The sequence below is a fragment of the Rhea americana genome, unplaced genomic scaffold (assembly GCF_003343005.1).
Source record: "Rhea americana isolate MKP2758 unplaced genomic scaffold, rheAme1 scaffold_217, whole genome shotgun sequence".
Taxonomy (NCBI): domain Eukaryota; kingdom Metazoa; phylum Chordata; class Aves; order Rheiformes; family Rheidae; genus Rhea; species Rhea americana.
Genome location: NW_028186317.1, coordinates 1,118,337 through 1,132,166, shown reverse-complemented (window position 1 = coordinate 1,132,166; position 13,830 = coordinate 1,118,337). Strand labels below are relative to the sequence as shown.

The following is a 13,830-nucleotide window of genomic DNA, read 5'->3' as shown; positions in this document are numbered from 1 at the left end:
AAAAGAGACAGAGAAAGGAAAGAAAAGGACGAAGAAAGGAAAGAAGAAAAGCCAGAAAGCCAGGCAGAAAGTAGGAAAGCAAGAAAGGGAAGGGGAGAAGAAGAGGAAAGAGAAGGGAAGGGAAAGGAAAGAAGAGAAGGGGGTGAGAAAGGGGATGAGAGGAAGAAAGGAAGAGAAAAAAGGAAGGAAGGAGAAAAAAGAAAAGAAGGAGAAAAAAGGAAGGAAAAGAGAAGGAGGGAAAGAAGAAGGAAAGAAGGAAGAGAAAGCAAAGGAAGGAGAAAGAAGAAAAGAGAAAAGGAAAGAGAAGGAAGGAAAGAAAGAGGGAAAGGAAAGGAAAAATGAAACTAAGAGAAAGTGACAAAAGAAGGGGAAAACATCGGCCGCGGCGGGCAGAGGAGAAGCTGAGGCTGGGCAGCGGCTTCGCTGCGGCGCCGGCTCCCGGCCGGCAGCCGGGCAGCGCCCCGGCCCCGGCCCCGCAGCGCCCCGGCCCCGGGCTGCCGCCCCCTGCTCTTCCCGCACAAGTTGGCCTTGAACATCAGCCTTGCCCCGGGAGAAGCCGCTGTCCTCTGCCGCCGGAATGAAACGGAACTTGAAACGCTGGCTATCCGCGGATCAGGAGCCTATTATTGTTGTTATARTAATTATTATTATTATCATCATCTCTCCCCCTCCCTCCCCCGCCGGCGCTAACTTTCGGGCGGCTCTGCCCAGCCGCCTTCACGTGCCTGGAACTTGCTTCCTTCCCGGCGAAAGGACGGTGAATCCTCCCGCCGCACAGACCCAACGAAGGCCGGAGCGAGCGCTGCCGCGGAGCGCTGCCGGCGNGAGTACCCGCCGCCCGCCCCCGGCCCGGCGAACCTGCCGCTCGGCCCCCTCCGCCGCCCGCTTTGCTCTCGCCCTTCCTTCCCCCGCCGTGATTGACGGCCGAGACGGGGCCACGGGCAGAGAGGAGCCGCAGATGCGGCCGGCTTTCGGGGGCCGCGCTCCGGCGCCCTCCGGCTCCTTCCCCCGCCGCTTTGGCCCGAGTCAAAGGAGAGGAGGGGGCGCGGGGAGCCGCTCCGCGCTGCGCGTCTGTCCCGCAGCGGCTTTTCCCCCCTCTTTCGGCTCCGAGCAAAAACCGCGCAAGAAAGAGCGGTAACTTCAGTGTATTGATTAGCTGAAACGCCGGAGCAATAGCTCGGGTCTCGGGAAGGAAGGACGTTTTCCGGATGGCTGGACAGTAGACTTCTGTTACTTGGGAAGTTTGTACTGAAGATGAATTTACATCCGTATATGCTGCAAATAATAGTTTTTGTGCTTGCTGGAATATCACAAAGGATTATGTACGATACATCTGTACCTGTTTCGTGAGTAATAACGCAGTCCTTCAGTTCGTATAGGTACTCGTGRCCGTTCGGGTTTGTTCCGTACAATAATCTCTGCATTTTCCGCACGGTGGGGATTTCTCTTTCTTGCAGAGAGATGTTGGGAGGGCAGAACGCGACTGGGCTCGTTTTCAGGTTGCATTGGAGTTGATCCGGGCAACCCCGATTGCTTTCACGTGCCTGCTAACGTTTATCTTAACACGGGCACTGTCCGCTTAGGAACGTGCGCTCTGCTCTGCGGAGTAACTTTTGCATATAGCGTTAACCGCATCCGCTTCAAAATTCAGCCTGTGCGAAGTGTACATGGGGTTGGGGCAATGTGGCTTTGCCATACAGACTCTTCAGGGGAAAATATGCACCCTGCCGAAGCAAAGACCCCAGTGATATCRCAAGGCCCAGATTTTCCCTTGTGTTTTTAGCCCAAGAACTTAACGTCTTTTTTGGAACGTCCATCCAGCCGTGAATCAGTTGCGTCCGAAGGGCTCTTCGGCTCTTTGAATGCAGTTTCCCGACTTGAAAAAGGCAGCTTGCCTCTAATTTACAGACTGCAGGGTGGGAAATGGAATTTGCCTGCAGTATAAAAAATCCCAAGTGTTTGCAAAGAGCCCGGAGAAGACTCCGGGATCTTGGCTTGACCCCTCTGTGCCGAATTACAGCTCGGGTAGTTTGTGGTGCTGCAAAGAGGGCGAACGAACTAGTCCCCCCCGGGGCCCAGCCGTCTCCCTTAAGGAAAACGGCCGAGCTGGAGGGAGTTTTGAGTGCCCGGGAAGCACGGGATCGGGCCCCCGGCCAGGCTGCTTTTAAAGTYGCCCTGCAGAGCTGCCCGTGGCGGAGGAGCGGCGATCGCAGCGCTCGTTGGCATTGCGGTAGCCTGCTCGGGGGAAACCTGCCCGAGAGGCAGAGCGAACTCGCGGGCGGCCGCTCGGCACCGAGCTCGGTCCCCTTAAYGCTGTTCGCGATACCTTTGCCTGTCCCCTGCCGCGCGCTCAAGCCCAGCGCTCGCTCCTGCGCTTTTTTTCCTTCTTTTTTTTTTTTAAAAGCCTGCTGGAAAGAAAAAAAAAAACCTTCCTCTGAAGTCGCCCAGCCGCGGAGATCCCCTGCTGTAAAGCCAGGCCCGGCGTGCCGGGGGCGATCCGGCGCTGCTCAGGCCGGAGAAATTTCTCAGCTGCTCGAATCAGACCCCTGTAAAAGTGAGGAGCTGATAAAATCCTCCTTTGGGGGAGGACCCGAGTGGGAGCGAGGGGGGGGTCTGCGCTCTGCCTCGGCGCTCGCCGCTTCCCCCGCACCTTTGTTTCTCGCGCGGCGCTGTTCACGGACGGAGCGACACGGGGCGGCCGGTGCCCGAACGATGGGGCCGGGGCTTCCTGCCCCCCCCCCGAAACCCCAGGGTGGGAATTAGCTCCGCTGCCGGGAGCGGAGCAGCGCCGCTTCCCACCCGTCGCGGAGCTCGGCTGCTCCCCCTCGTCCGAGCCGAGATTCGGAGGCCCTGCGGGCGTCTGAGCTTTGGTCGCGGCGGCAGGATCGGGCTCGCGCTCTCGGACGCGGCTTCAGCCTCCTCCTGTGCTGCGGGGAGAAGCAGAGGCAGGGCCCGGGCGGCTTGCGCTCCGCGTGCCGTTCGCGTTTTGATTTCATCCCCCTTCCTGGGCCCGATCCTGCAATTAGGAGAGACCGTGGAAATGTCAAGTGTAGGGTCAGGCCCCCGGCACGGCTGGGAGCGATTGGAAATACCGACGGGGCTGCGAGCGGCTGCGATACCGCCGAAAGCCTCCGGCCCTGCAGTGCCAYGTCGTTTTATACTTCGATATTGGAGATAGGGCCACCAATACCCCGGGGGAATAACACAGACCTTGGCRTTTATATCATCGAAACTGAAAAGGCCGGTGCAATTTAAAGCAGCAATTAAAAAAAGAAAAAAAAAAGTCTAAAACAGGGACACTGGCATCGACKGGAGCGTGCTAGCGCTTTGGCTGGGGCCGGGACCCAGCCCACGCGCGTGCAAAACGGGAAACGGTAAGAAAGATCCCCAAGTTGGGCCGCAAACCCCTTTTCTCCTTCCCTCTCTCTGCCTCTCGCTGCGGCAGCTGGGGAGCTGATGCTGCGAGCGCAGCCCCGCCGCGCCGGCCACGGCTTCGGTTTTTTCCCTGCGAGTTCGGTAACGAATGAGCGGCCAAGCTGAAAGCGAGCGTGGTTGGCGTTTGAGACGACTCCGCCATCCCTGACTGCGAGATGGCCTTGCGCTGCGTGTGGGTTGAATTAAAAATAATAATAATAATAATCCCGGTGGCCACTATTTACTGGAACTGGGTTTATCTGGTTCCAGTTATGCTTGTTTTGAGTAGGACGAGCGGTGCCAGATTCTGATCTCATTTGCGCCAGTCATTCGGAGGAGCCGGTCCCAGTTTACCTCACTCTAAGTGAAAGCAGAACTGGCCCTGCTGGGAGAAACGCTCCCCCCGGCCTTCCCTGGGGCCTGCTCGCRAAGCAAACGCCAGTAAAAGCGAACCCTTCCCGGAGGCGGTTCGGATTTTAGCCCGGTCCTGCTGCAAACTACTCTCACCGAAAAAGGAGGAGAGGAGAGAGGCCGGAGCTTCGATGAACGGCAGCACGAGGGGAACCGGGGCGACGGCGAGCGGCGCAGCGAGCCAGGTGCTTTGGGGATGTACAAACAGGGCGATTTATTATCTCAATTAACGATGCTGCTGCTGAGGAGGAGGAGGAGAAGACGAAGATGGACCCCCCTGCGCCCCCGACGGATCCCCGCTTCCCTGCYGGCCGGGAGCCTGATGCTTGCGGCGGCCAGGAAGCGAACGGCTTGGGAAAGAGCACCCAGCCGCGGGGCGCTGAGTGCCCTTCCTGCGGGGCGTTTCCCGAGGATTCGCCCCCGCGGACGTCCCGCTTGGGACACTTCTGCCCGCGCAAAGGCTCCAGCTCGTCGCCCTCGGCAGCGGCCAGGCTGCGAACGCTCCTCCTCGCTGGGCGCCGGGGACGGCTGCGTGGGAAACGCCGGCGCGCGGGGAAAACGCGGCGGGGAGTTGAGCCTCCTTCGGGTCTAGGCGTGCGAGCTGGGCCTCGGGCTCCCAGCGGTGGCGAAGGCGCGGGAGCCGGAGGCAGACGGGGGCAGAGCCCCGCGTTTCCAGCAGGTGCTAGAGGAAGAAGGGAGAGGAGGGGAGCGTGGGGCAAGGATATTTTTCCATGCTTGAGGCTGATGCTTTTTCCTGGCAGTGACCGTACTTAATGCTAAAGGAATTGAGCAATTGAAATAAATTACCAGAAACTTGTTTATTTTGCTCCTGCCTCGTCCCCGGGCCATTAGCGTGTCCCTTTTCCAGCAGAGCTCCCTTAGGAGCCCTTCCTAAGCCTCTCTCAGCCTGTAGGTTGTTTTCGAATGACTTCTGAAGGTAAAGGGGCCTGGATTTTTTTTTTTTTCTCCAGCCGCATAAAATGAGTTTCTGAAGTGCTCAGCGCACGCTCGAGAAGCCAGATTTTAGTTCCCAGGGAACTGAGCTTTTTGGAAATTCTGGCCAAAACGGAGAGGGGAGAGGGCTTTAAAAGTGYTGCGCTGCTTTTCTCTCTTTCTTTCTGCTTTATTTCTGCGAATTGCCCAAGCGTGCTCGAGTGGAAATTAATATGTTAGGGAAAGGGAAGCTCTCAGATCTGCTGYATCTGAAAGAAGCAGAGAGGGTCGGACACAGCACGCGACACGACACGGCTCTTGGGGCTCGTTCTTGTGCATCTTAAATAAGAAACGTCTTCCTAACGTAGTTCCCCTCTTATTTTTTTGGAATTTCTCCCCGAAGTTTGCGGCGCAGCAAAGCAAGACCGAAGCGCTCTTTGCTCAAATTAGGTTTCTGTGTCGAGTTAAGCACTCATCTGTCTTGCTGTCCTGAAAAATTGCCTCCAGACTCGTTAAGTGCGTAGTTCTCGTCCCTCTCCCCTGGTGGTTTTATCGTGACGTTGATCAGATGGATTTGGGGGATCGCAGGCGCAGCAGTGGAGACCCCTAAAGGATGGTGTACTTGGTRGTTTTTGCAACTGCATTAAAAACATGAAACTATCGAAGTTTTAGCTAAAAGCAAATTTCAAGAAAGGGGAAAATATTGAGTAAAATTAATTGTTCTATTTTTTTTTCAGTACACAGCAATTTTTCAGGTTTTCCCTGTTTAGACTGAAACTTTTTTTTTAACGAAGAGTGGCCTATAATATTTTTGGGTTCTGTGTAATATTCAGGCATCACTGTACAAACTCCTGTGGGCGAGGAGAGCTGTGCCCTGGATCTTCCTGGGGCAGGTCATGTTCTTTCTCAGTTGTCACCAAATCAGATCTTTAACGTGGCTTTGCTTCCTTTGAAGTGCCTGAATAGCTGGTTACCGTATTTCAGAAGCGTAACCTTTTGCTCTACAAAATGTTTTGCTCGCAAGGGTCTCGCTGGAGCTTTTGGGATCTGAGCATGTAACCAAGCTCTTCGGAATAACCCGGTCCCACGGCTGCTCGAAAGCTTGGGCTGCTCCGGGTGGATCTGTTGCAAGATGAGCTCCTGCCACCCTCCTCGCTCCCTCTGCGCCCGTCGGCTCGCGAGGAGGGGGACCGCGGAGCAGCGCCCCGAGCGACGGCTCCGCGCGGGGTGCCCGCGTGGCGTTCGTCCCGCGAGGCAGCAGGGGACGGTTGAGGTCCCAGCGCTGCCCGCTGGAGACCTGGAGCTGACACCTTCCCCRTGGTGCCCATCTCTGGCGAGGGCCTGGCAAACAAACTGCTGCAGGGAGCGCGGGCACGAGCCGGGATCGCGCGCATCTCACGTAAGGGCTTTAATTGCAGAGTTAGGCACCGAGRAAAGGCCGTTTCCCTGCTTTGCACCTCGCTTTCCTTAGCTGCAGCGTGGGGCTGACACAGTTTCTGTCCTGCATTTGAGTTTTGAGCCTGAGCTAGGCAATGTTTATAAAGCTTTGGGGTTTCTCGTCTCTCACAACCCGCCTGTGTGGTCATAAGCACAATAAACCTGCGTCTGTGTTTTTATGTCTTTGGCAAAATTGCAAGATCCTGGATAAGAAAATACATATAAATCTATTAAACTACTCAAGAAACGTCCCCCCTGTCCACCTGTGGGCTTGTCTTGTGTTACGGTGTACGCTTCCCTCTGGAAAAAGAGGGCAAAACTGATTCGATCATTTTTATTTTCCTCCAGAAAGTGTTTGGTTTCCAAATGGCTGGGAACAGCTGTAGGCTGGATGGTGGGAACGTGGCCTCCGAGGCAATTCCCGTGATCGTCCCCCAGCTGCTTCCAGGGATCGGCGAGGCCTGTCCTCCCTTCCCGACTCCCGCGAATCCCTGGGGCTGCCGGCCGCYGCCGCCGCTGCCGCATCCCCAGGCCGGGCTCGCGGGAGCCTCGGCCGGCGGCAGGTTTCCCGGTGGCCTCGGACGTTTCGCCCTCCGGCTCCTGCGGCGCGGCGAGCGGCTGGAAAAGGGCTGCCGGGCTGCGAGCGCGGGCTGCAGCTGTGCGTGCGCTGAGAAGTTGTTTGTCCCCGGAGTCCGGGATGTGCCAGGCTCGGGGCTGAGTCATTCGATTTCTCTTTCATCTGGGGAAGGACTTGGGGAATCGGGTCGCGATAGAAGTGGGTTTTTCCGGCTCCGGAGCCTGCGCTGGTTTGCAGCGGGCAGAGGCRAAGGAATTGCAAGGGGAAAGAGTCCAGGAGGAAGCTGCGATGCGCTTCCCCGCGGAGGGAAAAGGTGGAGGAGACCCTCACGGGGGGCTGATGGATCTGCCGGAACTGAGCTGAACTTTCTGCTTGAAAAACTTTTGATTAGCAGGGAAAAGAAAAAAAAAATTCCCCGGTGCRAAGAGAAAGAGCCGCCTGTGCGCGGGGAAGTGCTCGCCGCAGCCGGCAGCCCGGGGCCGGGGTCAGCGCCGAGGAGCACGCACTTGTTCCTTCAGGGGCTGCAACGTGTAATTTAGCTTGTCACGGAGGAATGTGCTCAATGCCTTTATTTAATCAGGAGTTTGCAAACCTGCTCGGGTGCCTTGTCTTCCTTTCTCCCTTCCCTTCCCTTCCCAGCCGGGGAGGGGGGAGAGGGAACACGGTGCTTTTGTCTGCGGCCCCGGCGGCTGCTGTCAGATGAATGGCTTCAGCGGCAGCTCCGTTCGCATGACTGATTTGAACTACGCCGGGGGACGCGCCGCAGTCGCGGAGCAGCCTGTTTCCAGCCCCGGCTCCCTCCCGAACTCAGCTGCGAGGGCTGCAGCAGGCGCTCGAGTGCCTGAACGCGGAGCAGCCGCCGCTTGTGCCCCTCTCGGCGTCGGAGGGAGCCGGATGCTCCGAGATGATCCGTCCTGCCCCTGGCCGTGGCTCTGCTGTGACTGACAGGTCCTGTGCTGCAGGAGCATCTCTCCCCCCAACTCCCCCCCAAAAAAATGCCCCCGGGAAGCAAAGCCGTCAGCGTTGACAGAGCTGTTTGCCTCTTTGCCCTTGAGTATCGATGCAGAGAAACCTGGAAAAAAAAAATCACCGCCTTCTTTGGAAAGAAGGAAATTGCTCTCCGGTCGGGCGTGTGGAAGTGAACTTGTGCGCTGACTCCAGAGGAATGTCGGCTCTTCCCCGGGGAGGGGGGGTTTGGGATCGCTGTTTGGGTCACATCCCAGCTCTGATCCCGGACTCGCCTTTGGGAGCGAGATTCCTCGGCACGGAGCCCCTGGCACTTGAGGAACGAAACCGAGCGGGCGTGCAGCGTAGCCGTGCACCTCGAAGCGGCCGAGCTGAAGTCCTGGTAGGGCATCTSGATGGTTTTAGCTAGGCCTGGTGGTCCTCTGGCCGAGGACACGTCAGCGAAGAGCGCGCAGGTAGACAGAGCACCCGCCGGGGGGGACGCCAGGCCGGGATTTCCTTGTGCAGAACTGCTTCGAACACCGGGGTTTGATAAACAGGGCATTTTTCCTTGCCTTCCCCAGCAAACGTTAGAGGGCTGGGTCCAGGAGCCATGGGAATCAATAGGAATCTTTCCAGTGTGGGCTTTGGATCGTTGTCTGGATAAACAAACAGAAGGAAATAACAAATAGCATGGTTTTAATGAATATTTTAGAGAGCGTGAATGTCTGCCTTTTGCTATGACTCCATCCAAACCCCACAAAGGAAAAAATTTCCCTATTTCCATGATGCTTTTCCATCTGCCTTTCCCCAGCGATTGGGAGTGTTAATGCAGGCACCTTGGCTCGAGGATACAGCTGGCCCGCAAGGAAACGCTGCGCGGGATTTCTCTGGGGGTGGTAAGGGACCTTCTGGGCCGCCCACCTTCGCGAACGAGCTTTTATGCCTCGGACCAAAAGGACCCTTCCTTGTTCGCGGGCTGAGTTCCCGTCCTCGGAGCGACTGCTGGACAGCCTCGCTGCTGGATTTGAGTGGCTTCTATAAAACTAAATGCTGTATCGGTTGTTTCCGTGGGTTTCTGGSCTCTGGAGCGAGGTTCCCGGCGCTCCTCGCTTGCTGCCGCTGCCTTGCAGCGACACCTGCTGCGCATTTCTAGGAGAAAAGCTGCTGCTTTCCCAGAAAAAGCAGCTCCTTTGCTCCGGGAGGGCTTGCTGCAAGGYTTTTTAAGGTGGGGGACCAGGAAGCTGGGAAGTCGGCTCCTTCCCCAAATAAAAACATTCCTGCGGTCCGTGACTTGCTCGGCGCTCGGAGGCGACGCTTTTGTTTTGCGAACTTCTCCCAGCCCGCGCTGGGCGAGAGCTGGCAAAAAGCCCGTTGCTCCTCCCGGCGCCCAGCTCCGGGAGAAGTGATGCAGAGGTGCTCCGGCCCCGGAGCAGCTTTTGCGCGGGCGAGAGGCAGCGATCTCCGCGTCCCACACCCTGCGCCGTGTTTCGAGGAGCCTCCTTGGCCGTGGCAGCGGCTGGGGAGGGAGACGGGAGCGCACGCGCTGGGAGGATACACCCTGCGCTTGACCCAGCCGACAACCGCCACGAGGTTAGAAAAACGGCTCGGCCCGCCCGGTTTCCTTCCTGCTAACGCTTTGCTCTTTGGCTTCGGCTGTAGGGTTTCGGCGGAGCTGGCCATGATGCTATGGTTCGTGGTCGGTGCCCTCTTCCCGACGCTGCTCCTGGCTGCGCCGCCCCCCATAAACAAGCTCGCCCTCTTCCCGGACAAGAGCGCTTGGTGCGAGGCCAAGAACATCACCCAGATCGTGGGCCACAGCGGCTGCGAGTCCAAGTCCATCCAGAACAGGTACGGGTCCCCCTCTCCGTGCAGACCTGGACGCAGCCCATTTCCATCTGGCGACGGCACCAGAGCGGCCACGGGACTGTCACTGGCACGGGGAGCCAGGCCCAAYGTCCCGTTGCAGCGGAAAGTCAAATTGCTTTCCGCCTTGCCGGGAAGAGCCAGCACGTAGCCTGAGCCCCCCCGTCCTTCCTCCTGTCTTTGCAGGGCCTGCCTGGGACAGTGTTTCAGCTACAGCGTCCCCAACACCTTCCCTCAGTCCACGGAGTCCCTGGTTCACTGCGACTCCTGCATGCCAGCCCAGTCCATGTGGGAAATCGTGAGTATCCCCGCCCGCCCCGCGGTCCTTTCCGCAGCCGGAGACGCCCTTGCTCGCAGGCCCTTTGGGCACRTGATTTAGGCCAAACTTCAGCTTCTTAGGTGAGATACTCCATGACATAGCTTGTGGGTGGCCTTTGCAGTTACCCCTGACATTTCTGTTCCAGTAACGCTCGGAAGCAGCATCTCGCTTGAGTCAGTGCCAGGCATTTCCGCGGCTTGGCGCAGCGGGTCGCTGCAGCTCGCGGTGCCCTGCGAGATGGTCCCGGAGCGCTCCCGCCTCGCAGACCCACTGAGGGGGGGGTTTATCCGCACGCGTCGCGAGCCACCGCTTCTGGTTCAAAGCGCCCCCGAGCCCGCAGGGCGTGGGGCAGGCCCGACCATCCGCAGCGGGACGCCGAGCCGAGCCGGCGGTTGTCCCCTGCGCTCACTCGCCGTGTCCTCCCCCCCCCTGCCCAGGTGACGCTGGATTGCCCAGGCAACGACGAGATCCCCAGGGTTGACAAGCTGGTGGAGAAGATACTTCACTGCAGCTGCCAGGCTTGCGGCAAGGAGCCGAGCCACGAGGGAGCCCTGTTCAACGTCTACCTGAACGCGGAGGAGAACATGCCCGCCGAGGGCCCCAGCCCCCATCACTACGCCCACCACCAACAGGACGTGGAAGAGCCTCCAGCCTCCAGCCACCACCACCACGAGGATGAGGGCGACGAGTGACCTGGCCCTCGGGGACTGTCCTTGCAGGCGGCGTGTGCACGTGCGCGCGCGTGCGCCAGGGAGAGGGCCGGGGCTGGGGAGGGAGGGGGGGGCGGTGGCGTCTTTCCTTGTCTTATAGCTACCCTCACGCTTTGCTCTCCCGCGGCGCCCGTTTCGTGGCACAGGCAGCGCTGGGGTGCGGACGTGGGGCTGGAGTTGCAGGGCAAAAAGAGAGGAAGGTTCGGAGGTTTCTGAAGCAAAACTACTTGCACATAATAGTAATAATATATTGAGAGAAGCAGGAGCCTGGGCAGAGGGAGCCGTGGCAGAGAGCAAGAGCTGAGCTGGGCTCTCCAGGGGCTGTCTGCAGGCTCAGGAACGTGCTGCGGAGTCCTCGCTGAGTCCTTCTGGTTTTATTTTTTTTTCTCTCCTGTAAATGGCTCTTACTTAGGGTGGGGGAAGGAAGGACGCGGCCTCGCCACGCTCCCGGAGACGCACGTTTCTCCCGGGACGTCCCTTCTTCCTCCCACCTCGCCTGCCTGCCTGGGGCCGTGCGGGCTCAGCGGGGAGGCGTTGTGCCTCCCAGCGCCCGCCGGAGCCCGATTCCCCCCCCCGACACTCCCCCTCCCCCCCCATCATATTTAGGTAGCTCTTTTAGGGAATATTTTGGCCCTGAAACGTGCCTCTGGGGCCTCGCGCGTTGAGGCTGCCGGGCTTCGCTGGGCGTGGGAGCCGCGTCGAGCCGGGGGGCTCGGCGTCTCGTAGCCCGCAGGGGAAGGCGGCGAGCGGCCCCTCTCCCCCCTCTCCCTGCTGCACTTTAGCCGCGGCGGAGGGAGAAGGGGGACGGGCGGCGGGAGGTGGCCTCGTGGGGACCTCACGCGGGGCTGCGGTGGCCTGGGGTGGGGGGCGGCCCCGGGCCCCTCCTGCCGCCCCTTCCTCTCTGCTGTAGAAAGCTGATTTCTTTGGCGCTGTCCTGACAAGAGCTTCCAGCGCTTGTAATCGATGCTCGCCGCCCTCCCCCACCTTTTTACAGGTTTTTTTCTTAAATAAATTAGTTCTGACTTCCATTTCTCGGTGCGCTGGTGCCTGTCTGGTTTGGGGGAGCAGGCCGTTTACACCAGGACACCAGGCTGGAGCGGGCTGCAGGAGGGGATGGAGGAGGAGGAAGGAGGACCCCAAACGTCCAACCTTTATCAGCTCTATTGCCACTAGGTGACACTCGTGGTCCAGCATGTTTCGTGGCCTCCAGATGTTCGTGGCCTCTGGCGGAAGGCGAGCTGCGACGCGGAGCCGTGAGTGCGGCGGGGCCCCAGGTGCCTTGGCTGGAAAGCAGTGGGCGGCTCTTCCCAAGGATCGAGCGGTCCCGGGGCAGCGCAGAGCGCTCCCTTCTCCGAGCTTGGGGCAACCCTCCGGATGTCCGGCCGCCCGGCGCGGTTGTGCCCTCAGACCGGGAGCAGACGCCGCTCCCGTCACCCAGCCGGCGCCTGAGGGACGGTCCCGCGGGCTCCTGCGCGAGCGGCTTTGCAGCCGCTGGAGCGGGAGCGAGGGGTTCGTGCTAGGGAGGACGGCAGGAACCGGCACCGCAAAGCGGACGGGCTGGAAAGGACGGACCCCGGCGGGGGCGGAGGTGTTCTTTGCATTAAGACCGTGGTTTTAGGCTGTGCAGCATCCTGCCAGGGAAAGGAGTCCTGGGCTCCCCGCAGCAGCCCCGTGTCCTCCAGGTGCGCCCGGGACCRCGGCGCAGTGCGCGGAGCACAAACAGGCCGGCCGAGCTGCGGCAGCGCGCGAGCTTTCGCAGGGCGCCGGTGGGACTCGGCCCTCGTTTCAAGGCAGGTTTTTTTTTTTTTTAAAACACGCGGCTTCGATCGATTTGGATTCGCTTTGCCAACAAACTCGTCCAACCCGAACGTGCAAAACCTCCCACGTACCTAGCTGTGGAGGGCACGGTCCTGATCCACCCTGCAGCAAGAGCAGGGGCGAGACCCCGAGCCGCTCCCGCGCTGGGGCTGCAGCACGGGTGAGTGCGAAGCAGGGCATGACTTCCTCGCCGAGCACGGGCCCAGCTGGGAGAAATCTGTGCCGCCGCCGCGGTTTATCCTCGCTGGGAGGCTGTGGCCTTGGGGTGGGTTTTCTTGCCTCTTCCCGGCGCCGATGGGATGAGGCAGTGAGGGTTTCCTGGTGCTGCAYGCGGGCTCCCGGGGGAGCTTGTCCCGGTGCGGGTGCCGGCAGCTGTTTCCCAGCGTAGAGCCGCCGAGTGACGCAGAGCTCCCCGGGGTGGGGGCGCTGGCGACGGGCTGGTCCTGGGCACGGAGGTGAGCCCTCTTCTGCACCTCCCCGTCCCTTGCTCCGAGACCATTTCCAGGGTCCTCGTCTGCCTGAATCGCCCTCATCCGCTTGAAAAACCTGGGCTCCCCCCCCGGCAGACCGCTGGGAGCAAGGGGACAAATCTGCCAGGGACGGCAGTCAGCTGCTGGGACGAGCAGGACGAAGTTGTTGAAAAGATGATTAAAACCCCCCCCCAGGTCATGGTAAAGAGACAAATTTCCTTGTCTTYCCGGCGTTCCTACGCTGGTTTCTCACCAGTCCCCCCCAGCAGCGCTGCGTCGCGGCTCGTCCCCCCCGGCAATTCACGCCGGGGCCCTTGGCAACGCCGGGATGTCGCATCGCTCCTGCTCCCAGATGGCAGCGGGGGCTCCGCGCCGCGGCGGGCAGCCGGGWACGGCCGCCGCTCGCCCACGCGCCCGGCACCTGGCGGCTTTTAACTCGGCTTCGCAAAACTAGCGGCCGCGCGCCGGGAGCGGAGGAGGCGGCCTCGTGCCGGCCGGCCGGAGCTGCGGACCCGCCGGAGCAGCCGGCGGCGGGCTCGCGGGACCCCGGGAGGCAGAGCACGGCGCAGGCTGTCTCTTTAAGGCAGAAGAGGGAYCGCTCCGGTTGCCACTTTGCGGAGTTCAGAGCAGATGCCTGTTTTCGTTAGCATTTCATCTCATTTCGTTTCATCTCCGCCCCCCCCACCCCGCCCCGCTCCACCTCTTCCGAATCGGCATTTCTGCATCCTCGTCTGTGCGGCGCAGAGAGGCAGGTGAGGGGCTGCCCGCGCCCGCGCCAGGCGCCGGCCGCCCCGCGCGCGAGCTCGGCTCCACCGCGACCTCCCCGCGCTCCCCTCCGGGCTGCTCTGCGCCTCGCGCCATCACCGGCCGCAGCAGCGACCGAGCTGGGGCTCGGGGGGGGTGCAACGCCCCGGGCATCCAGAGCATCCC

General features: G+C 60.3%; 1 protein-coding gene across 1 annotated transcript; it reads left to right on the top strand.

Annotated features, from left to right (window-relative positions):
- Positions 1-924: 924 nt before the first annotated feature.
- NBL1 (NBL1, DAN family BMP antagonist) lies at positions 925-11,640 on the top strand. The gene is made up of 4 exons (XM_085305213.1): positions 925-1,346; positions 9,380-9,568; positions 9,770-9,881; positions 10,340-11,640. The coding sequence occupies exons 1-4, from the start codon at positions 1,255-1,257 to the stop codon at positions 10,592-10,594; spliced, it is 648 nt and encodes a 215-aa protein (XP_085161339.1). The 5' UTR covers positions 925-1,254; the 3' UTR covers positions 10,595-11,640.
- The last annotated feature ends 2,190 nt before the right edge of the window (positions 11,641-13,830 follow it).